The following is a 22,455-nucleotide window of genomic DNA, read 5'->3' as shown; positions in this document are numbered from 1 at the left end:
AATAATTTCCAATCGAACGCTTGCCACTTGTCAGAGTCAGAAGAAGCAACAGTTTGTCAATTTCCGTTTGGCAGTGAGATGGGAGAAAACAAGTCCCCGAAGAGGAGGGCAGATGGGTGGAAAATTGGCTTGGGTTCTTTTTTACTGATTGCTTTTGCCAGAGGGCAGATTTATCGGCTGAATATCCACAGGTAAACTTTAGTTTTCAACGGCATGCAAGGTAAGTACCCCCCACTTAGTTGTGTGTGCGGGACTGTACTTTTGTGCGTGAGCGTGTGTGTGTGTATGCTTTGTTTTACCTCAACATCCAACTCATGCCTTCTATCAATCCCACTAACCAAAACTCTATAAGCAAGCCCCCTACTCTACTCCTATGCCTTTCAACTTTCCCCGGAACAGAGAAATAAAGATTCTAAACACTTTTCTAATCCCCTCAGCATGCGACATGAACGTGCATGCCCGCTGCAAGGAGAACGTGCCCAGTCTTTGCGGATGCGATCACACCGAGCGGCGGGGTCGCATTTATCTGGAGATCAATGTCAAGGAGAATCTGCTAACTGTCCAGAGTAAGTGGCCCCCAAAGCCAGGGGTATACAAATTTAAGCCGCTTAAGCATTGTTACCAATTATGGCCCAATGGTCTAAGTTTTTTATTTTGTTTGTGCCCCCGCCTTTGAGGCAAAAGTGGGCAAAAAGTTTACAGAATATATGTAAGGGCAAGTGGAAAAAAAAAAAAAAAAATTTATGCCCCGGGAAACCTCAAAGTTTCCCAAGCAACGCGCTTAAAATGTTACATCTTCTCCAAAGTCTTTGCGCCTTTGTATTGCTCGGTTGCTCTGCGTTCCGTTTCGTTTCGTTTCCTGTTTGGGGGGGAAAGCTTTGCGGCCGAAAGTTGCAGGTCCTTTGGGCTCCTGGGAAAATTGCTTACGATTTGCATTAATTCATTATGCGCGCTTAAGGAAATTCTCCGTATTCGTTCTCCTTCGTTAGCCGCAAATGCCACATAATGAATACCAAACTAGAATGCAGTTGCAGAACAAAGGAGCGGCCTGGGGATGGTTGGATGGATGGATGGGTGTCCTCCAGGACACAATGCTTTGTTCGTGCCCAGGAGCATATTTCACGTAATTTCCGTAGCTGCTTTTGTGCCCGGAGTTTTCACTCAACCGGGATGGGTCTTAATTGACTGCTTATGCCACTAAGGTTTGCATTACCCGCATTCTATTGTCCTGCTTTTCAGTCAAGGAGGGTCGCAATCTCATACCCATGGACCCGAATGGACTCAGCGATCCCTATGTGAAGGTGAAGCTCATACCGGATGACAAGGATCAGTCGAAGAAGAAGACTCGCACCATCAAGGCTTGCCTGAATCCTGTTTGGAACGAGACACTCAGCTAGTAAGTGCAAAATAAATAACTTAAATCAATTTGAATTTAAAATGATTGATGATGAAATGATGATGAAATGATGATTTCCCTTATTCTAGTGATCTGAAACCCGAGGACAAGGATCGAAGGATCCTGATCGAGGTGTGGGATTGGGATCGAACCTCTCGCAATGACTTTATGGGCGCTTTGTCCTTTGGCATCTCCGAGATCATCAAGAACCCCACCAATGGCTGGTTCAAATTGCTCACCCAGGACGAAGGGGAGTACTACAATGTGCCATGTGCGGATGACGAGCAGGATCTACTGAAGCTCAAGCAGAAACCTTCGCAGAAGAAGCCAATGGTAATGCGCAGCGACACGAACACGCATACGTCCTCCAAAAAGGACATGATCAGGGCCACGGACTTTAATTTCATCAAAGTTCTGGGAAAAGGATCATTTGGCAAGGTGCGTATCTTGACTTATTTCTAGAATATCAAAGAGGACTGGTAAATTTAGTATAAGTCCTAACTAAATATGGGGCGTATCACTATGGTCTCTTTTTCTACTTCGGAGAGTTTCGAATATTCCTATCTCGTTCTTACCCAGAGTAATTTAAGGAGCTATGTTTCTCTTTTCTCTCTTTTGATATCATTTTAAAAGAGAGGAAATCTGAGGATTACTGTTCAACATTCGAATATAAACTTGATCCCTACTTATTTTTTTCTGCGCATCAACCAAACCTTTTCTTTTAGATTATTTGTATATATTTTCCATACTTTATTTAATCATACCTTTTAGGTTTTGTTAGCCGAGCGCAAGGGCAGCGAGGAGTTGTATGCCATTAAGATACTCAAAAAGGATGTGATCATCCAGGACGACGACGTGGAGTGCACCATGATCGAGAAGCGTGTCCTGGCGCTGGGTGAAAAGCCCCCATTCCTGGTACAACTGCACTCCTGCTTTCAGACAATGGTGAGTCTAGCATCGGGGGAAGGGGTATCCAAAAATAGATAAAGAATACCTCTTCTTCAGGACCGATTGTTCTTCGTGATGGAGTATGTGAATGGAGGCGATTTGATGTTCCAAATCCAACAATTTGGCAAGTTCAAGGAGCCAGTGGCTGTGTAAGTGTCCTTAGAAGTCTACAATTGTTCCATTTAGTTATTTTTCTATCCTTCAATAGGTTTTATGCCGCTGAAATAGCCGCAGGACTTTTCTTCCTACACACCAAGGGTATACTGTATCGGGATCTGAAGCTGGATAATGTTCTCTTGGATGCCGATGGACATGTGAAGATTGCGGACTTTGGCATGTGCAAGGAGAATATAATGGGTGACAAGACCACAAAGACCTTTTGTGGAACCCCTGATTATATAGCTCCCGAGGTGGGTTGTACAGAAAAATACATATTTAACCAAATAACTATGTATTTTTATTATTTCTTTAGATAATTCTTTATCAACCCTATGGCAAATCGGTGGACTGGTGGGCCTATGGAGTGCTGCTTTACGAAATGCTAGTGGGTCAGCCACCTTTTGATGGCGAGGATGAGGAGGAGCTTTTTGCAGCCATAACTGATCATAATGTGTCCTATCCAAAAAGCCTGAGCAAGGAGGCCAAAGAGGCCTGCAAGGGCGTAAGTTATTATTCGAATTTTAAGATGATAAATTATTAATAATAAAATATTTCTTAGTTCCTAACCAAGCAGCCAAATAAGCGATTGGGTTGTGGTTCCACTGGTGAAGAGGATGTGCGTCTGCATCCCTTTTTCAGACGCATCGATTGGGAGAAAATAGAAAATCGCGAAGTGCAGCCACCTTTCAAACCGAAGATTGTAAGCAGAAATATCTTATATCTATAAATAACTACCTTAATATTGTTATTACTTATATCCAGAAACACCGCAAGGATGTGTCCAACTTTGACAAGCAGTTCACATCAGAGAAAACAGACTTGACGCCAACGGACAAGGTGTTCATGATGAACCTGGATCAATCGGAATTCGTTGGGTTCTCCTACATGAATCCCGAATACGTCTTTAGCCCATAGATATATAGATCCGATCTGATCCGATCTAATTTCCATGCTGCGAGTTGTGTCCCCTAAGTCTATTTTGATATTGATTACTAAAAAGACATCTTGTTACTCTCTGTTAAGTTTTCTGTTTTGCCTTTCGACCATTATGTGTATCTATATTTATTGAATTGTTAAGTTTTGATTTAATTTTAAGTGCTAGAAACTGTGAAACAGAGCTTTAGTTGTGGAATATTCGAATACTGTTCAAGAGCACGTCCTCACCTCAAGCCAAAAGAAAAGAAAGCAATAAAATTGAACATTTCAAATACTTGCTAGCCTATCACTCTGCGTAGAACTTTCATCGGTTCTTTCCGATTTCAAAACAATTTTTAAAAACATATATTATACCTTTCGGCAAGCTATAAGCATTTGCATTTTCCATTTGGAAGTTAACTTTTTATACAACATCTGAGTGTTTTTGTAGCCAATTAATCGATTTTTAATAGTCAATACCGTGGGAAAGTCCCCATACTTTCCCCGACAGAGCAAGGGAGTGAGAGAATTTGGAGTTTTGGGCCAGGTTCAAACGTCATTCGATTGTAGTGCTAGCCCCGGCATTATAATCAAATCGAAAACGCGTTTAGGTGAGTTCGCCAAAGAGGGAGAAATCAAGGAGAACAACAAACGTTCCCATTATATTCGAAACTTAAGCAGAAATATCATAGAATATGTGTTTTTTTTTCAAATTCCTTTAATATATCAATGTGCGTGTACATTAATTTTACGATTTATTTAAAAAGCATTGCAAACACACGTATATATAGCACGTCTATATATATGGCTGGCATAGAGTCTCAATGTACCATAACTAACAAATTGCATAGCAATAAGTTAAGCCTAGACGATACTTAACACTTAAACTGTAAAACTAAAACTGTTTGCTCCTAACCGAGGGATAACTACGTTAGATCGTTCTTGAGTTGGAAACTTTAGTACCTTCACAGGAATCTAGCTACTAACAACTACTGTTTAACTATGGGAAAAGACAATCTACTATAAGCATGTAAATCTATAGTCATCGTATATTATAGCCTAGACCGATTTCCAAATTAGCGCCAGCCGAGCTAAGCTTTTGTGCCTCTCGTAGCTATCTTTCTCTCATAGAAGAAACCTTAACAGAATTCATGCCAAACGAGGCTATACGTATTTATAGGGAAATTATAATATTATATATATGTATGTCTGTCGAAGTGGAATTGTAGCCAAGCTAATTGCGTAGGGCACAGCAGAGTAATTAAAATCAGAATAAACAATTAACAAGAATTGGTAAAGCTTAAAAGTAGTTTGAACTAGTACATTCGATGCATAATAAACTTAAATACTTATAAACTCGAATAGATAAAATTGTGTAACTCCGAACTTGAAGCATTTAAAACGTTTAATTTAACTCTCCAATTTGAAATCAAAACGTAATCTAAGCCAACAAGGTAGATCAAAAAAGCTATACTCAATCCCAAGTGGATGGGTTCGAATCACAACCACGATGAGTAGCACTTAACTTTCAACCCGAGGGATAAAGAAATTTGCTCGTATTTTTAAAAATAAATGTAAATCATAATTAACATATATCAATAGATGTATATGTGTGTCTGAATTACTTTAATGACTTTTATGGCAAATAAATGAAGGGAGCGAAAACACTTTTCAAGTCTGTTCAAATATTGAAAATATTACAATTTGAAGAAAATTAATTTTTATTATTAAACTATATACATATTGAAAGTGCATATTGGTAGGACTTTAACTGCATACAGTTTTATTTAGAGTCAACACTTTTACAAAACATATTTATGTAATTTTGATGATTTTCATGGTCATTTTTTAAACCAAAGTCTCATACGTATGTATTTTAATTGCATATTAAATTAGTACAAAACAAATAGATATATACACCTATACATTAATATATTTATATCTATGAAATATCGATGTGAATTACTTAACAGATATAATACCATACGATATCACGCGAGAGAAAGCAAAACTTCCAAACGAAACTCTCGAGAGAAACCCAAACTAAACTAAAGAAAACTATTTTTACGTCTGAATAATTCACCCACACCCCTGAACAGTCGGTCGAAGCTATATGCCTGTGCATATATGCATCCACTATATACAATTTCGAGTACACACAGACCCGAGCTGAATGTAATCTATAATTTATTGAGCCAAGCCAAACAAAGAGAGACAAACTCAAATAAATCAAACCATCGGCTTTGGGCTCACCACACACATACAATACGAGTACCCATGAGTAAATAAAAATACTACTAAATACATCTGAATCTCTGAAAATGAAAATGTTTATCTTGGGTTCCGGAATTTTAAATCTACGTTGAATATTTCTATCAATTTCACACAGGAAAAAAATAATTAAGGTTAAATTTGAAATTCGGATGGGAAACTTATTCAGTATCATTTCTACTATTTGTTTGGTATTTCTCTCCTTGAAAATTCTCTCATAACACAAACAAGAGAGAAAAGAGCGAGAAAGCGCTTTAAATTACTCTGGGTAAGAGCAAAACTCTCCGAAAGAGAGCACGAGAGCAAAAAGCATATCAGAGTGATACTGAATTTCATCAATATGATCATCATATCTTATCAATTTTTTTTCTCTGTCTACTATTAGCAATTATAGATTCAAGGGACCCCAAAAGGTATCTATAATTTGACATACTATAAACATATCCAAACCTGGTGATCATAAATTTGCAGAGCCTTGCTAGGTATGCAACCAAAAAGAGAACGCTAGGATGTCGGACCATATATACTTATAGTACCTATATAAAAAGGCTAGATATTAGATAAAGGGAAAGGGCGATCGGCTGAGATAGAGTTCGATGTTGAGGTGGGTTTGCGTGGCGGCGTTATCATTGATTGCGTACAAATTAACATTTATGCGTCCGTTAGCGTTAGATAATCTTATCGTGAATTTGCAACAATTAGATAGACGTGTCCAGCGGTCGCTGCCAAATCCTCCTCTTCACCCAGTCAGCCAGCCAGTCAGTCAGTGTATAACATGGCCAGTCATCGAACCGTTCCATCTGTCATGTACGCCGCGAATTTCACCAGACCAGACTCCGGCTGGAACCCCGAGATGGAGCACAGCGATGAGTGCATCTTCCAGAGGAGGCCGCCCAATGTGGTGATCTTTGTGCTCTACGGCCTGGCCGTGCCCACTTTGTCTGCCTTTGGACTGTGCACGAACTTCATCAACGCGGTGGTCTTCATGCGACCCAAGATGACGCCATCGGCTTTTAGCTATCTGGCGGCCCTTTCCTGGATGGACTGCATCTCGTGTCTGCTCATCACGCTGACCGCCCTGTCCAGGAGCTATTTCTACAACATTCCAGCCTGGATCGCCTACGACTATCAGTGGCAAACGCCATTCTTTGGCATCAGCACGGGAGCAGCTAATCTTATACTGGCCTGTTTGAGCCTGGATCGATTCACCTATCTGTCCAGTTTTAAGCGGAACAATGGGGCTCCTCGGTTTTGTCGTCGAAAGGTGGCTCGCTGTATGATCCTTGTGGCCATAGGCACCTCCGTAGTGGTCAATTTGCCGTACTTCTTTGTCTTCTATGTGAATGACTCGGGAACTTGTCACGTCACTGACTTCTACTACTCAAAGTGAGTTAAAAGAGTTATGGTTTTTGTGATTCGATAGTTACAAGAAGGTTATATTTTATGGCAGGTTTTATAAAGTGCAAAACTGGTTCACCTTTGCCTTGCTGGCCCTTTTGCCAGCCATTTTTCTGTTCATCGGCAACGGTGCCATTATCATAGCCTTCCGCAAATGGACGAAGCAGAGCCAACGGTGTCAGGCGACCAACAACAATGCCAATACCCTTACCACCGCCAAGAGATACCAGGTATGACTATACGAGTGGTTCTATGCTATTAAAGTGGTTCAATTTATGTGGATGAAAGTCAAACTAATGTTCATAAAAATCAGTTATGAGATTAAAATTATCATAGTGCCAAAAATAGAATATACATTCTTGCATAGAAAAAAATAATATTGATAAAAAACAGTTATGAGATTTAAATTATATCAGAGTCCTAAAAATAGAATATACATTCTTATATTGAAACTTGCGCAGCGCAGGAATCTCAGGAATCTGCATGCCTAATCCCAGTATTGTAGCTTTTATAGTTTCCGAGATCACAGCGTTCATACAGACATAGCTAGATCGACTCGGCTAGTGATCCTGATCAAGAATATATATACTTTATGGGGTCGGAAACGCTTCCTTCTACCTGTTACATACTTTTCGACGAATCTAGTATACTCTTAAACTCTACGAATAACGGGTATAAAAATAGATTATATGTTCTTTAAATGTACAAAATATAATATATTTTTTATTATAATTTTTTTAGTATATGTTTTGTACAACATTACTTATAAAATTTTCCTGCCACAATTCAACTTACACTATATCTTTCTTATTGCAGCACCAAATGAAGCTGACCATCAGCATAGTGATTGTAATTACATTGTACCTGGTTGGTGAACTTCCCGCCCACATGACTGCCAGGAAGAGCTCCTTAAATCTAATATTCGGCGGTGATATCAACAAGGTGGATGAGTCCTTCATGGAGCAGCTGGAGGTGATCTGCATAACGCTAAATGCGCTGCAGTTGTCCTTGAACATAGTGGTCTATGCCGTGATCAATCCTTCGTTTATGCCGGAGTTTTTCCTGTGCCTCAAGGGAACCTCGGATGTGTGCTTCGGATTGTGCTGTTTCCGGGCTCTGCGAAGGATTTGGATACGGTGCCGGTCTCGGCGACAGCAAAAGGCTACGGCGGAGGAGCAGGTGGTCAGCAGCGTGAGTCTCCAACATCCCCCGGTGGATGAGGCTCTGCCATGTGGTTGCGAGAGCTGGGCCAGTGATTCCGGCTGTAAGAATAATGCCCATTGCAAAACGGCAGTGGGTACCTTTACCATGAAGGATTCCGAACAGGAAGAAGAGATCCATTGCCGTCGCGAGTCGGACGTTTTTTACACCAGATCTAGCGCCTGCCTGCACTCAAAAGACTCCGCTCCCGACGAGGATTCCATATTTAGTTCTAGCTTTATTATCATAACTTAAGTACACTTATTCACTACACTTTAGAATTAAGAGTAATCAATTAAATGAGCATAGTGCTATATCGATTGAACAGACGATTCCATATCGTGTTGGTGAATGCTCGAGCTGCCTTCTCATTGCCATCGAAAACCTTGTAGTATGGATCTCCAGGTTGAATCTTGTGTATCACGATGTGCATCATTCCTTTACCCTGCTTATCATCCTTATGAAGTTTTCGTAGCATTATACGTTTTTTAGCGACGTTCCCTTGGGTATCAGTTGAATTGGATATCGTTGCATTGGATATCGTTGCATTGGGTTGAGTTTGAACTTGAGTTAGCAAAATACAACAGAGGATGTAGATACCAAAAAAGTATTGCAGATGCATCTTTATATGAAGTGAAGCCAATGGATTCCGAATTGTAACTGATCTACTGAAAGAAATGTTATGGACTCTTAAGTAGTTCCAACAGCTGAGCAAATAGTTTGAAACTTGATAAATGATCAGCAGATGGAACAGACCATCCAAAACCAGTTTCCTTCCATTGAGAAGTACTGAATAAATGGGTGAATTGAAACATTTTTATTAACATAACATCCCATCACATTACTTTGTAAACAAGTAAATGGCCACAATGAGACCATACAGTCCCAAGACCTCGGCGAAGATCAATATTAGAATAATGGCCACAAAGAGTTTCGGCTGTTGGGCAGATGCCCGAACTCCAGCTTCACCCACCACGCCAATAGCAATTCCAGCCGCCATCCCAGAGACACCCACCGCCAGTCCAGCACTAAGGTTCAGGAATCCCTTGTAGGCGCTATAATGTTTGCTTAGCGATCCAGCCAGCAGGACCGCAATCACCAAGCCATAGATGGCTATAATGCCAGCCATGACCACTGGAACAATCGCCTTCATGATCAGCTGGGGATGTTTTATAGACATCGAAGCTATTCCCACAGAGGACTTTGCGGTTCCATAGGCAGCACCCAACGTGGAAAAGACAATGGCCGACACGGCGCCCAAAACGCAGAAGAAGGTGGCAAAGTGGGGTTGATCCAAAGTTAGCTCCGGACTTGACATCGTTTAGCCGAATATACTTTACTTCTCGGAGTAGGAATAAACCCAAAGTTTATTTACTTTCTAAATTCAACTAACTTTGAAGTTCTTCAACGATGTTGCTTGATAATATAAATATTTCGAATGTTGTGTACTCTTTATCTTGTGTTTTCTATTACATTTCATATGTTTTTATATACAGTCTTTAAAATAACTGACAAAGAAAAAAATTTGTATTTCAGTGTAAACTATGCTTTTTTGAACACCAAGATATTGGTTTTATTTTACATTAAACTCTTAAATAATGTATATGCTTTGGACTCCTAAGTAGTCGAATTTAACTAAAAGTAGATTTCAAAATACTCAAATGTATAATATAGAAAATACCTATTCTAAAGAGAATTCATACAGTTCAATATAAGGAATCCATCAACAACTGCATTTCATAATTTCTTTCTTGAACCATTCGTAAAACTATTTAATGTCTTCGTTTATGTACAGCTTAGTTATTATTAGTAACCTATTTCAGCTCGAGCTATAATACACAAAGAAATATTTCAGACAACACTTACTTTCCCTGCAACTTGGACAGAAAATCCATGAGGAACTGATGCCTTCCACGTAGTTCGCCTACGCTGCGGTGCTTCAGCTTGGCGCACATGCGTCGAATAAGCTGCTCTCGATCGCGTGCCCCCATTTTCATTTCGATGAGTATTACTTTGTCCTCTTCACGCGTCCAGGCGGCCGAGTGGGAGGTACCAGACTCAGATTGCGATGTGCTGGCAATCGAAGCAGATGCTGCAGCTGTTTGATCTTCGTTGGGAGTGCAGTTGGCTAGCGTGGCCACCACATCCAGCTTGCAGTCCTCGTCGCTGTCAAATTGCGTGGTGATCACGTGCTGCGGCGTATTCCCTGCACTCACTAGTAGTGGCTCTAGCTCCTCCTCCGATTGATCCAAATCCATTTTGAAGGGCGTAAAAACTGGCATGTTTTCAGCACTATCCTCCAGGTTCTCAGGCTCAGGCTCGATTTTCGTAACAGTTGCTGGACTACAATGGATTGCTGGCTGCTCCTTCGCCTGCGCAATAACCCTTATGCCCGCCTTTGTATCAGCTGCATCCCGCACACTTTCTTGATCAATCAGCGTGCGCAAGCGTTTGGCGCACTCAATGGCCGGCGAAGAAGAAGGCTGTGACTCATGGATTACGACCATTGGCTGATTACTGGCACGTTGCCTGCCCTGGGTTTGATTAAGAGGAGATCGGACCTTCTTGGTGGGTGACTTTCGTTTGTCCACTTGAGGAGAACTATTGGTCGTACCCAATAAAGGACTCAATCCGGAGTTGTTAAATGCCGATTGCTTGCGTGGAGATATGTCACCAAAATTAATGGCAGTTTTCTTAGCGTGTGGGTGATGGTGACCATGAGAGTTGGCCATATTGGGCGTGCTGGTTGCTGCATTACTAAAGCTGGAACTTGTATACAAACTGGCATTCAATCGGATGGCATGCGCTCTCAAGCCCGCTTCATCGCACATCTCAATGGAAGAGCAGCTGTTCTGCTCATCCCCTGTAGTATCGATAATCAGAGCACGACTGGCATCATCCTCCTCACTCCGATCCGCAGCATCGTCGCTATCTGTATTGGCAGCCAAACTAAGAAGCTTCTCTCCCTGAGCACGAATACCATGGGCACAGGTCAGGGGTTCACTGGAGACCGTTGGCACGTCATGAGATTGTTCATTGTAAATACTAGCAGCCATAAAGGAAAGCTTGGCAGGCAACAGGATCTTGGCCCCATAAAATATTCGACCATTAATATACTTTAAGTGACATCCAGGTTTACTTGGCGTGGGTACATCCACGAATTCTTGAATCATTTCCGTATATTCCCCCGTAGTGTTGTTCTGCACATCATGCAGATTTATAGTCTCCACAGGAGACAGGATTCTATAAGATCAAAAGGTTAAAATCAAGTAACATAGCTTATGGGTACATTTTCCTCACCTTTTCGGGGGCTTTCCCTGCGGGAATTGCTGAACAAACCAATCGACCAGAAACTGATTGCCCTTGAGCAAGGGCATTATCTTATTCTCAACCTTCTTCATGCTGACATTAGGCAATTCCGCCAACTCGCTGAGACAGGCATAAATCTTTCTGATCTGAGCGGGCTGCTTGCAGAAGTAGATGTTGAGTTTGTTGATGAAGTTGGTAGCATTGCTTATCATAAAGTGCTCGAAAAATTTGCCTATCTCAGCCGCCTCGGCAGGTAGCAGAAAGTTAAGGAATACCTCGGCCAGCTCGGGGTGATTGGGCAGCAAAATTTCTTCCACTTTCTACGGGATGAAAAGAAATGTTAATCAACACATTGGCGATAAGCGAAGCAAATAAACCTTACCAAATATAGAGCGGAAACTTTTTCCTGCCTGGGATCGAAGTTTTGCAGAAGACTATTGAATTTTCGGCAATCGTCTATGCGATCGGCATTTAGCAGGGCTTCCTCAACTTTGTCATAGAAATTTAGCGCAAAAACTGTATATAGAAAAGGAAATTAAATGAATGAGCTTCTTTCATTGATTGAAAGACAGGGCTAAACTTACTGGCATCCTTGCGATTGCGTTCTTCAGGAGAATCCGGCTGAAGCATGTGGCGCAGCATCTCCTCCTGCCGATTGGCCCTCCTAAGCTTTGCCGCCTCTTCATCTCCCCTGGATCTCTTTGGCTGCGTTGCAGTGGCTGTCTTCGCGGTGGTGGTGCTGCAGAACATCTTAAGGTCGACCAGCAGTTGGGTGTACAGTTCGAGGGCCAGAAAACGAGTGTGCACAAGCTGCACCAACTCGCAGGCTTTAAATTTCTCCCTGCGCTGGCGCAGGTAGGACTCGTAGGTGATGATTAGCGAATGGCAGCGCTTGCTCAGTTTATGGCGCAAACGTTCGCGCAATTTGTGGTATCGACTGCGGGCTGACGATGATCCCTTTCGCGATTTATAGGCGGATTGAACCTTTGGCTTAAAGATTTGGTAACGCGCCCTCTTGGCGTATCTACCTGCAGAGGAGGTGCTGGTATCCTGCTTGGGCAACAGATCCTGCTGTACTGCCACGCTGGTGGAGTCTTCCAACTCGCAGATTTGCAGACTGTGTGTGAACTCGTCTACTTGGAAGTTAATGGCTGGCGGAGCATCGTCGGCCAGAGGCGGCGGAGCTGGGGGCAGGGCCAGGAGACCACTGCAATCGGCGCTGGTGTACAGGCTGCGGTTGATGTTCAGCACATTCTCCGCCAGACTTCCGCCGGGCACAAGGGGCACGGAGACCCCAGAGATTCCGGGTAGGTTTCCAGCGCTTGCATCGCCGCCAAAGACATAATTCACATTGATGGTGAGCTGCGGGGGCTGTTCCGCCGGACGGGGCTTTCTCTGCGGTGGCTTCCTCTTCGGTTTGCAATCCTTGGGCGGTTCCGAACCAGCAGCACTGCCATCAGGGATTGCCGCCCGACCAAAACTGTCCGGCAGCAGCAGATCCTCGCCGACAGCCTCGCGCACAAACTCCAGATACGAGGCACTGGCTACCGAGGACGCTTTCAAGGGCTTCAAGTAGCGGCGGGTGCGCTTTTGCTCCCAAGATTTCTGCAAAATGTTAGCAATTGAAAATTTTCCGCAATTTATAAACACAACAGAGATGGCACAAGCTCGGTATGTGGTTATCGATAACTTGTGTAATCGGTACCTAGTCACCGATAGACAGAGATCGGACTTTTAAGTTGTTGTTTGTAAGCAATAGTTGGTAAAATCCATTGAAAACAAATAAATCTAATGTTTTATAAACAAAAGCTTGCAATTTGATAAATAAACATATGTACCTAACCGGTTGCGGTTACTAGGTACAATTATCTAAATAAAACCCATCACTGGCGATAACTTGGTGCCTGCCTATCGCACTTTTGACTGCACTAAAAGTAAGAGCGACAACATATTTCTTTGTTTTTAAATAAAATACAACTAAATTTAGACCACAGACCGACTAATATAAATACTTTTGAACTATTCCCAACAGGGCTTAAACATTCTGACTGTTAACAATAGCGGAAACCCGTTTCATACCGGACAAAACTAAAACTGACCACGTCTGCACATTCCAACATGAGCAAAGTAACCTTCAAAATCACGCTTACTTCGGACCCCAAGCTGCCCTTTAAGGTGCTCAGTGTTCCGGAGGGAACTCCCTTTACAGCCGTCCTGAAGTTCGCCTCGGAGGAGTTCAAGGTGCCGGCAGAGACGAGTGCCATCATCACGGACGATGGCATCGGCATCAGTCCACAGCAGACCGCTGGAAATGTGTTCCTAAAGCACGGCTCCGAACTGCGCCTTATTCCCAGAGATCGGGTGGGCCACCAACTAAGCTAGTTTCCTAGTCCCTCTGTATTTTCCCCACTGAGATTTCCCCCCTTTTTCAATGCTTATTAAAATGTTAAACGATGTAATCCGTAATAATCCATTGTAATCCTTACCTCAATGTAGTATCGCCAGCCACTGGGCAGCTCCTGGTGACGTTCTCGTGGTGTTCTCACTATTCCACCCTCGAAGCCCCAAAGGATGTGGTTAGCAGGCGGTGCTCGGTCGCGTTCAAGGAAGTATTTCACTGGATTGTACTGCTTTGAGTCGCGTAGCTCAGTAATCTTCATGAAAATCCGACGGGCTGTCTTGCCGTAAATCGTATCCTTGGCCATTCGTTTGCAGGCAACTCGGATAGGATCTGCCCCTTTGCGTAGGGGTCTTTTGGCCTTACCAATTACTGTCATGTGCTTCTCCAGACCGATGGCCATTAGCTGATACTCGGAGGGTGCATAGGCGGTGACCTGGGTTAGTTTGGGTTGAAAAGCCATCCGGGGTAGATACTGAGGATACATAAACACCCGGCTATCCAACATCAGATCCATGATTCGAGGCGCTAGCCTGGGAACCTGGCGCGTGTGGCCATCACTAAAAGAGGGAACAAAAAGTTATACCTGGTATATTGTAATTACCTTCAACTTACGTCAAATCTGTTTCTTTGTTGATGAAGTCCATCATTTTTTCGTTCTCCTCCTTAAACTCATCACTGCACAGATCCTGCTCCCACTGCCTAACCAGCTGGACAGCCTCGTTTAGATTCCAGCAATTAAAACTGGCATCTTTAGCTGCCTTTTTGTGGAGATCTTCCAGCATTTCCCTTGGCTTCTTGGCCATGGGATACAACGTGGGATGGGAGTAGGTTTGCAGATAACTCTGACTCAACAACTGGGTATGAATGCGAAGCTGCTGCTGAAGCATGTCATGCTGGGACTGGGTGAATCCTTTGCTCCTGGCGAGGTGATTCAAGTTAGCTGGCTGCACGTTTCGCAGGTTTTCAAACTGTTCCTCATACTCCGAGTAAATATGTTTCTTCACCGAGATGTATTCCCATGTGAAGTTTGTATCGAATGGTTTTTTGTAACGATCTTCATTGCTTTTTGGTACAACTGGCGGTTGAATTGGTTCCAAGTTAGAGAAAGCCTGTAGAGAGTCTTCTGTCAATGGGTAATTAACCAACGTGGAGTTATTGGCTACAACTTTGGCAAGTTGGAAGCAATCGGGTTGTCCAGGTATAGGAACAGCTATAAGTTCGGGAGGTACACTTAAAGCACTAGATGGAATGTTTACCACCTTGCAGGGTGGTTCTCCAGGACCATTTTGCAGGTTTCCCTCCTGCATCACAGCCACGGGAACGGGCATTACCATGCCCATTTCGCTCCCAGAGGGTATCACAGTTGGTTGAAAGACCTGCTGATCCTGCTGGTGGCCATTTATCAAAGCCTGATCATCGAAATCAATATTCCGGGAAATCTGATCAATGGGAGCCATCGAAACGTTGGCACTTTCAATGAACTTCTGAGGTGTTTCCAATTCAATCGATTCCAAAGAAACACCCTCTTGCAGCAGACCAGCAAATAGCTCAGAGACCAGGTCAGTCAACTCCTTTTTGGATATGTTGACATCGCGCAGCTCCTCGGCGTTCTCATACTCTGAATCCAAATGGTCGGCGGCCACATACTCCGGATCGTTAATGGGATCATCTTCGTCGCCCAGGATAGTGTTGTCTGTAAGATATTAAAGTTAATAAAGTGTACCAAACAAACTTTAAAGGGCTACTCACTCAGTGGCTTTGTAAAGTCATTTAGGAACTGCATCCAGTCCGCGTCGGTGGCGGTCATTTCGTTTTCCACCACATCACTGGGCTCCACGTCAGGCGGTACAAATTCCGACTGCAAGTCTTCGATGGTTGTCTGCTGCAGACAGAACTTTGAGCGAGTTCTGGTGGCAATACGCAGGTCCTCCTTGTCAAGCAGACTTTTATCCAACGGCACCTTAAAGCAGCCATCATCGGATAACTTAACCGGAGATTCCTCGTTGGCAGTGAGCGGAGTTTGAGGTGTGCATGGATTAGAGTCGAAATCCGATGCTATGGTGCTGGGATCATCATCGGACTGGGGGTTGAACAAGGGTTTAGCATTGGTCAAGAAGCTTACTTGTCATACCTACAAAAAAATCCTCCTCCTTGAAGGTGTACTCCTCGTCCTCCTCATCGGAGTGCAAGTCCTCGCGTATTAGAGCCTCTATGCCATCATTGTCGGTGGGAGTCTCATTAAGCTGGGGCAGGGAAATGCCGGGAGTGCAGTTCAGTTCCCGGGCCTTGGCTCGGGTGAGTTTGGGCACGGATGGCGTGTCCGTAATGATGATGGCACCTCTTTTCTGCTGCTCAGCCGACTCCAACTTCTCCCGCGCCAGCTCGTCCTCCGCCTTTAGGGTGACCAATGCCAGGACATGATCGTTGCGCACCACCTTCCGGACCACCTTTTGCATGTCCTCGGTGCTGATGGAGTTGTCCCTGGCCACTTTCCGAAGCCGGCGATCAATCTCCTTGGCATCCTCGTCCACCTGCGAGTCGAGGCTCTGCCGGTCCACGCGACGACGCTTCCGCGGTCTACGGGGAGTGGAGCTATTGCTCTTTGTGGCCTCCGACTTTTTTGCACTGTTCGGCATTCTGTGGCTTCATTTGTTAACGAAATTCCAACGTTAACTTAGCTCAAACAGCAAAACAAAATCACAAACAACGAAATGCCGCCACTATTATAAGCCATATCGATTAGAGATGGAACAAAAGTCGATAAGTCGATAGTATCGATTTAATTAAAAGTTAAAAATTAGTTAGATTTTAAAATGTTACAGTCCTTGAATTTGATACGTTTATATATATAGAAAAAATATTTTCCTGAAAGTAAATTTTTGCTTAATTTCTTACATCTAAAATTTGTCCCGACAATGCTCGTTGATTTAAGACAAGAAGTTTTTATTCATTTGATACATTTAATAAATGTTTGATGACTAGATGTGCAATCGTTTTATTAAAATGTATTACTTATATATAAAGTAAATATATTGGTTCCCGCTGTACCATATTTTCTAATGCTTTTGAAGAAAGCCATCGATGCTTCATCGATTATTTCCCTGCCAAACATCGATGCTACCGATGTTTCGAAAACATCGATGACCTGTTTGCTAGAATCGATGTTTCTCCACCTCTAATGCTCTGCTTTTCCGGGCTTCTGCCCAAAAATAATATAAAATAAAACCCGCCGGACGGAGCAAATGTCACCGGAAGTGGAGACAGCTTGAGTAGCAACCGAGAAGCTGAGCCGCCCTCTTCCCGCCGCGGGAGTGTCCAGACCAAGAGATCCGTCTCCATTGCTGCAGTCGTGAGGTAAGCCCGCGATTTGACATGAATCACATGCCCAGCGAATGATGAGTGACTCCACCCAACGCTCTAGAAACCGGAAGATGACAGAGAAGGTTACCAAACTGGCGCTGGCCAGTCGCCTCATCGTGCTCATGGTCCAACTGATGGCCAATGGAGCCCTGCCGGCGCACAAGCCGGACGTATTCCGTATGCCGGTATCGGACGAGCCGAAGGGATGCTGCGAGTGGATAGACAAGCTGGTGCAGCGCTGCTTTGGCGGCTTAAGGCACTGGGATGGAGAGTACTTCCTGCACATTGCCAAGAATCTGTACTCCTACGAGAACACCCTGGCCTTCTACCCACTGTATCCGGTTGTGGTGCGTCACGTGGCGCAGGCATTGGAGCTTGTCGGGCTGCCCTTGTCCCCCGATTCCATCCTGCTCCTAGTGGCCATCGGTCTGAACGTCTGGCTCTTCTGCGAGTCGGCCAATCTGCTGTTCCAGCTCACCCACCGTATGTTCAACGACCTAAACAAAAGCTGGTATGCGGCTTTGATATACTGCTTCAATCCTGCCACCATTTTCTTCACGGCTGCCTACTCGGAGTCCTTCTTCGCCTACGCCAGCTTCTCTTTGATGCTAGAGTGCCTGAAACCGACAGACCATTTCCGGTTCCTACGTTTGGGTGCCGCTTTGGCCGCCTGTTTGGTGTGCCGTTCAAACGGATTGATCACCTTGGGATTCCCGCTATATTTCTTCGCCCGCCAGCTGCTGGTCAAGAGCAAGGAGGGCACCTCCTGCTGGCAGATGGGAAAGATGGTCCTGACTATGCTGGGAGCCTTGGGAATTCTACACACCTACTATTTCTACATTTACCGGCTGTACTGCCTTCCCTCCACGACGGCGATTCATCCGAAGCACATCGTGGACTACGCCGAGGAGCGTAAATACCTAATATCTGGACGGGGATCTGAAGGATCTCCCTGGTGCCAGTACACGTTGCCATTCCCGTACACCTACGTGCAATCGCACTACTGGGATGTGGGTTTTCTGCGCTACTACAAGTGGAAGCAGCTCCCCAACTTTCTGCTGGCCCTGCCCATGCTGAGTTTCATGCACTGGCACTGCTATGATTACCTGCGTGACTTCATCAGGGCGGTCTGGGCAAAGGTCACGCCCTCTGGCTACAGGGAGCTGGTCAAGGAGCACATCACATTCCCCTTCGTGCTGCACGCTGCGTTTCTCACCCTCATCTGCACCGTTTTTGTGCACATCCAGGTGTCCACCCGACTGCTGGCCTCGGCCACACCAGTTTTCTACTGGTTTGCCGCCGACCACATGCCCAAGACCCTGGCCCAGCTTAAGCTGCGCTCTAAGGCGGGAGCTCTCTTTATATGGTGTACTACCTACAGTTTGGTGGGTACGGTGCTGTTCTGCAACAATTATCCCTGGACGTAAGCTACTGGAGTAATGGAGAGGGAGCTAGAGGAGCCGCTGGTTGCCAAAGAGACTGTTCACCCGCAGGGATTGCTTTTTAGTCTGTAAATAATCGTCCAATTTCTCTAAATTTAATTGATCATTTTTGAGGCGCTCAAAAGTATTGGTTTCCCATGTAAGTTTCTCATCTATAGACACTTTAAATTAAAAAAAATTGCAAAATACAAATTGTTGACTATATTGGCTAACTTTAAAAAGTTTTAAAATAAGGTGGGATTAACACATTTTAATAGGGGCTTAAATAATTGTTCACTGTTGTAAAAACGTTTGAAAACAGGCTTTGGTTCGAATTTGAATTTAACTGAATGGCGGGAGCTTTTGAACATTTAAATACTAATGCAGTATTTTCAAAAGTGGCTAGTATCTTTTGTTTTATATCTCTGCGGTCACACTGTCAATCAGCTGTTTTGGGTGGCGGATCGAAACAACAAAGAAAGTTGTGCAGAAAATTGTTTATTACAGGAAATTCTAGAGGAAAACAAAGATTTCCATGGATGGGCATCTGCGCCTGCACAAGGTGGGCGACTTCGCCGCACCGAGTCTCCAGGAGAAGTCCAGCAAAGCGGGCGGCAACCTGGAGCAGCTGTCGGGTGTGATGATAATCATCATAATCAGTGGTGGCGTACTCACCTGCCTGATGTTGTTCATCTTCGCCAAGCGGCAGATCATGCGCTTCCAGCTGCGAGGACGTCGTGGCCCCCATGTGCCGGTGGGCAACGATGCTAAGAAGGCGCTGAGAAGGGAAATTGAGCGGCGCTTGGACTGCATCCAGAAGATCACCCAGGAACCGAAGCTGCTGTGGAACGATGGCGACAAGTACATCGTTCAGCCGGAGCAGGACTCGCCTCCGCCGCCGTACTACTACCGCATGAAGGCCGTGGACGACGTCAAGCTGCTGGAGGCGGAGATCGCCCGGTCGGATGGCAGCTCACGACATGCCCCGGAGAGCTTGAGGGCCTTCCTGCTGACCACTTTGTCGGTCACTTTGAATGGAGCCGGTCAGAGGATGATCCATCAGTACTGCGATATGTACGAGCACGCCCGGCACGATCCAAATGAGTTTGGAAAGGATGAGTACGAGGCGTATCACCATTTGCTGCTCAAGCTTTTGGAGGCGTGAGTTAACTGGAGGTTTACTTCTCTTAGACAAATAACTAAGCTTCTTTCTTTCAGATCCAAGCAGCTGAAGAATTACAATTCTCGAAAGGCTTCACCCGCGAGAACTCCACGAAAACAGACCAAAATGCATTCCCTACTAGATCCAGCTCGCCTGCGCCCACCCACCACCTTGGAGAATGTTCAGCCCAGCAGCGAACTTACGACTGGACAGCACGCCAAGGTCAATTTGACGCTGGGTCTGCAGGGTGGCAGTGGTGGAGGTGGCGAAGGGGAGGCCGAGCTGGCCACCAACCCGCTCCATCTACAGGCGCCCTCTGAGAGAGATCTTATCATACGCAATAGAATTAAGACTCCCACTTTGGACGACATCATCGTAGAGGCGGATCACCACCTGAGCAGTGATGCCGGTGTCTTGGAGGACAACGAAATTAAGAGCATTTCGTCCATGCAATTTCAACGGAACTCCAGCAATGTCTAAGCTTATAAGTAGTAGTACTCAGCCATTTAAAAAATATTTGTTAGGATTATCGTTTATACTTTAATTTATGTTATTATTTTCTAATAGTTAAAACAGTAAACTTTTTGTATAACCCACATCTTCTATATGTTCTTCAAAAAGCCTATAGATTTGTAAGCCCATAGTTTTATTTAAAATACAAGTTTAACCGCTGGAACTTAACTGTAAGAAGCGCGTGTAAGTCTGGTAAAATTGTTTCAAGTGATTCAATGTTTCTAGAGAAATATTAAAGTAAATATGATTTGAAATTCTAATCCATTCACTTCTTGCAAGGATCATCCTTTTTCTTACAGGGATCTTCCTTCTCCTTACAAGCATTTTTTTCCTTCTCGGCGCACTTGTCCGCCAACTGGGCATAGAGAACCAGGTCCAGGAGTCGGCAGGAGTAGCCAGTCTCGTTGTCGTACCAACTGATCAGCTTGACGAAGGTGTCGTTCAGGGCAATGCAGGCCTTAGCATCGAAAACGGAGGAAAATCGTGATCCGTTGAAGTCGGTGGACACCACCTCCTCCTCCACATAGCCCAGGATGCCCTTCATGTCGCCCTCGGACGCTGCTTTCATTACCTTCTTGATGTCGTCCATTTTGGCGGGCTTGGAGAGGCGACACGTTAGGTCCACCACAGAGACGTTGGGCGTTGGGACGCGAAAGGCCATTCCTGTAAGCTTTCCGTTCAGGTCCGGGATGACTTTGCCCACTGCCTTGGCGGCCCCCGTGGCGGCGGGGATGATGTTGGTCATGCCACTGCGTCCATCCCGCCAGAGTTTACTGCTGGGTCCGTCGATGATCTTTTGGGTGGCGGTGGCCGCATGCACGGTGGTCATCAAGCCCTCGCAAATCTGGAAATTATCATGCACCACCTTGGCCAGCGGCGCCAGGCAGTTGGTGGTGCAGGATGCATTCGAGATAACCTTCATATCCGGTTTGTATTTATCAAGATTCACTCCGCACACGAACATCGGAGCATCGGAGGATGGGGCCGATATGACCACCTTGTTGGCCCCACTATCCAGATGGGCTTGGCAGGCTTTCAGGGTGGTGAACCGGCCGGAGCAGTCCACCACCGTGTGCACGCCCAGGTCGCCCCACTTCACCTTCTTGAGATCCGGCTCCTTGAACAGCTGGACCTTCTTGTCATTCACGACGAGGCAGTTTCCCTCTATCGAGATCTTCTGGTTGAACTGACCATGGGTGGAGTCGTATCGCATCATGTAGGCCAGGTACTTGGGATCCAGCGAGGGATCATTGATGGCCACAATCTGGACATCCTTGCGCACCAGAGCCTGGCGTGCGAACATCCGCCCTATGCGCCCAAAGCCATTGATTCCAATTCCGGACATTTTATGACTCGAAAAGTGCTTAAATCAACTACCTACAATTTTGAAGAATTTTGCTATGTGTATGTAGAAAGATTATCCAACTACATACATAGTAGGTGAACTAAGGAAAAGCCTTCAAGAGTAAAATGATTTCCGGATCCCAGCTGCCCCCGATCCGCTTCAGCTTTTGGCTCCCCGATGGAAGGCATACATAATTACGCAGCTGGGTATAAATCAATCGAACTCGACCACCTGCCGAAGTTTCTCACGAAACAAAATTACAATAACCTTCGGGAACGCCCAGTCCGAATTGTCTGGAGCCTTAAGGAAGTGGGAGTGGCCCCCAAATTGCTGCCCACACACATTGCCGTGCATAGAAAATCCAGCTTCAAGGGTCATTACTCACCTTTGTGCGGAATGCTCGAATCCCTCGGGACCCCACCCTTTCATACACTTTTAAAAACTTAGCCGATTTTGAATATAATGAGTACCACATTCAAAAATATAGTATTCAAAAGAACTTACTTTTTTGGTACCATGTTGCCTAGAACTTAAAAAACATTTCTTTTTTTACGGAGACTTCAAAAAAAGCACATACCATAACTGGTGATAGGATCATCAGAAAATGGAGATGTTTCTTTTAATCTTTTTCAAAAGATATATAATAATAATAATATT

General features: G+C 44.6%; 9 protein-coding genes across 16 annotated transcripts in view; 5 read left to right on the top strand and 4 right to left on the bottom strand.

Annotated features, from left to right (window-relative positions):
• LOC119551966 (protein kinase C, brain isozyme) overlaps positions 1-3,713 on the top strand; it is a 35,235-nt gene extending 31,522 nt beyond the window's left edge. For 7 of the 8 annotated variants that reach the window (XM_037861671.1, XM_037861670.1, XM_037861675.1 and 4 more), the window contains 9 exons: positions 438-566; positions 1,240-1,396; positions 1,486-1,834; positions 2,168-2,341; positions 2,402-2,493; positions 2,553-2,754; positions 2,817-3,005; positions 3,063-3,203; positions 3,266-3,418. In XM_037861671.1, coding sequence (XP_037717599.1) covers positions 438-566; positions 1,240-1,396; positions 1,486-1,834; positions 2,168-2,341; positions 2,402-2,493; positions 2,553-2,754; positions 2,817-3,005; positions 3,063-3,203; positions 3,266-3,418 — 1,586 coding nt within the window. Of the gene's footprint in view, positions 1-437; positions 567-1,239; positions 1,397-1,485; positions 1,835-2,167; positions 2,342-2,401; positions 2,494-2,552; positions 2,755-2,816; positions 3,006-3,062; positions 3,204-3,265 lie in introns of all 8 variants that reach the window. The other variant, XM_037861672.1, reaches the window with a different exon arrangement.
• A 2,745-nt stretch (positions 3,714-6,458) lies between these two features.
• On the top strand, positions 6,459-8,616 carry LOC119549646. Its single transcript, XM_037857830.1, has 3 exons — positions 6,459-7,075; positions 7,140-7,317; positions 7,904-8,616. Exons 1-3 carry the CDS (start codon positions 6,465-6,467, stop codon positions 8,540-8,542), a joined length of 1,428 nt encoding a protein of 475 aa, XP_037713758.1. The 5' UTR covers positions 6,459-6,464; the 3' UTR covers positions 8,543-8,616.
• On the bottom strand, positions 8,583-8,943 carry LOC119549648. Its single transcript, XM_037857832.1, has one exon. The coding sequence runs from the start codon at positions 8,907-8,909 to the stop codon at positions 8,583-8,585; it is 327 nt and encodes a 108-aa protein (XP_037713760.1). The 5' UTR covers positions 8,910-8,943.
• Positions 8,944-9,000: 57 nt separating this feature from the next.
• LOC119549647 (V-type proton ATPase 16 kDa proteolipid subunit) lies at positions 9,001-9,639 on the bottom strand. Its single transcript, XM_037857831.1, has one exon. It carries the CDS (start codon positions 9,603-9,605, stop codon positions 9,129-9,131), a length of 477 nt encoding a protein of 158 aa, XP_037713759.1. The 5' UTR covers positions 9,606-9,639; the 3' UTR covers positions 9,001-9,128.
• Positions 9,637-16,723, bottom strand: LOC119549644. The gene is made up of 8 exons (XM_037857829.1): positions 16,133-16,723; positions 15,747-16,077; positions 14,610-15,690; positions 14,083-14,554; positions 12,181-13,201; positions 11,979-12,112; positions 11,588-11,916; positions 9,637-11,530 (listed from the first exon to the last, which is right to left on the bottom strand). The coding sequence occupies exons 1-8, from the start codon at positions 16,631-16,633 to the stop codon at positions 10,150-10,152; spliced, it is 5,250 nt and encodes a 1,749-aa protein (XP_037713757.1). The 5' UTR covers positions 16,634-16,723; the 3' UTR covers positions 9,637-10,149.
• On the top strand, positions 13,478-14,062 carry LOC119549649 (ubiquitin-fold modifier 1). The gene is made up of 2 exons (XM_037857834.1): positions 13,478-13,530; positions 13,629-14,062. The coding sequence occupies exon 2, from the start codon at positions 13,715-13,717 to the stop codon at positions 13,976-13,978; it is 264 nt and encodes an 87-aa protein (XP_037713762.1). The 5' UTR covers positions 13,478-13,530; positions 13,629-13,714; the 3' UTR covers positions 13,979-14,062.
• Positions 16,724-17,166: 443 nt separating the features above from the next.
• Positions 17,167-18,987, top strand: LOC119551699 (GPI mannosyltransferase 2). Its single transcript, XM_037861167.1, has 2 exons — positions 17,167-17,351; positions 17,419-18,987. Exon 2 carries the CDS (start codon positions 17,429-17,431, stop codon positions 18,782-18,784), a length of 1,356 nt encoding a protein of 451 aa, XP_037717095.1. The 5' UTR covers positions 17,167-17,351; positions 17,419-17,428; the 3' UTR covers positions 18,785-18,987.
• Positions 18,988-19,221: 234 nt separating this feature from the next.
• On the top strand, positions 19,222-20,718 carry LOC119550791 (protein C1orf43 homolog). The gene is made up of 2 exons (XM_037859722.1): positions 19,222-19,939; positions 19,997-20,718. The coding sequence occupies exons 1-2, from the start codon at positions 19,314-19,316 to the stop codon at positions 20,418-20,420; spliced, it is 1,050 nt and encodes a 349-aa protein (XP_037715650.1). The 5' UTR covers positions 19,222-19,313; the 3' UTR covers positions 20,421-20,718.
• Positions 20,566-21,903, bottom strand: LOC119550790 (glyceraldehyde-3-phosphate dehydrogenase). The gene has a single exon (XM_037859721.1). It carries the CDS (start codon positions 21,796-21,798, stop codon positions 20,719-20,721), a length of 1,080 nt encoding a protein of 359 aa, XP_037715649.1. The 5' UTR covers positions 21,799-21,903; the 3' UTR covers positions 20,566-20,718.
• Between the last annotated feature and the right edge of the window lie 552 nt (positions 21,904-22,455).

The sequence above is a fragment of the Drosophila subpulchrella genome, chromosome 2R (genome assembly GCF_014743375.2).
Source record: "Drosophila subpulchrella strain 33 F10 #4 breed RU33 chromosome 2R, RU_Dsub_v1.1 Primary Assembly, whole genome shotgun sequence".
NCBI classification, from domain to species: domain Eukaryota; kingdom Metazoa; phylum Arthropoda; class Insecta; order Diptera; family Drosophilidae; genus Drosophila; species Drosophila subpulchrella.
Note: the sequence above shows the minus strand (reverse complement) of the source record. Positions and strands in the feature narration are given on the sequence as shown.

Excerpts from the sequence above, each read along its gene's own strand:
- LOC119549646 (XM_037857830.1), top strand. The coding sequence starts at position 6,465 with ATGGCCAGTCATCGAACCGTTCCATCTGTCATGTACGCCGCGAATTTC. Across the intron at positions 7,076-7,139 it reads ACTGACTTCTACTACTCAAA|GTTTTATAAAGTGCAAAACT; the intron begins GTGAGTTAAAAG and ends ATTTTATGGCAG. Across the intron at positions 7,318-7,903 it reads CCACCGCCAAGAGATACCAG|CACCAAATGAAGCTGACCAT; the intron begins GTATGACTATAC and ends TTCTTATTGCAG.
- LOC119549648 (XM_037857832.1), bottom strand. The coding sequence starts at position 8,909 with ATGCATCTGCAATACTTTTTTGGTATCTACATCCTCTGTTGTATTTTG.
- LOC119549647 (XM_037857831.1), bottom strand. The coding sequence starts at position 9,605 with ATGTCAAGTCCGGAGCTAACTTTGGATCAACCCCACTTTGCCACCTTC.
- LOC119549649 (XM_037857834.1), top strand. The coding sequence starts at position 13,715 with ATGAGCAAAGTAACCTTCAAAATCACGCTTACTTCGGACCCCAAGCTG.
- LOC119549644 (XM_037857829.1), bottom strand. The coding sequence starts at position 16,633 with ATGCCGAACAGTGCAAAAAAGTCGGAGGCCACAAAGAGCAATAGCTCC. Across the intron at positions 13,202-14,082 it reads GCTGGCGATACTACATTGAG|AAATCTTGGGAGCAAAAGCG; the intron begins GTAAGGATTACA and ends AACATTTTGCAG. Across the intron at positions 11,917-11,978 it reads AAGTTTCCGCTCTATATTTG|AAAGTGGAAGAAATTTTGCT; the intron begins GTAAGGTTTATT and ends TTCATCCCGTAG.
- LOC119551699 (XM_037861167.1), top strand. The coding sequence starts at position 17,429 with ATGACAGAGAAGGTTACCAAACTGGCGCTGGCCAGTCGCCTCATCGTG.
- LOC119550791 (XM_037859722.1), top strand. The coding sequence starts at position 19,314 with ATGGATGGGCATCTGCGCCTGCACAAGGTGGGCGACTTCGCCGCACCG. Across the intron at positions 19,940-19,996 it reads CTGCTCAAGCTTTTGGAGGC|ATCCAAGCAGCTGAAGAATT; the intron begins GTGAGTTAACTG and ends TCTTTCTTTCAG.
- LOC119550790 (XM_037859721.1), bottom strand. The coding sequence starts at position 21,798 with ATGTCCGGAATTGGAATCAATGGCTTTGGGCGCATAGGGCGGATGTTC.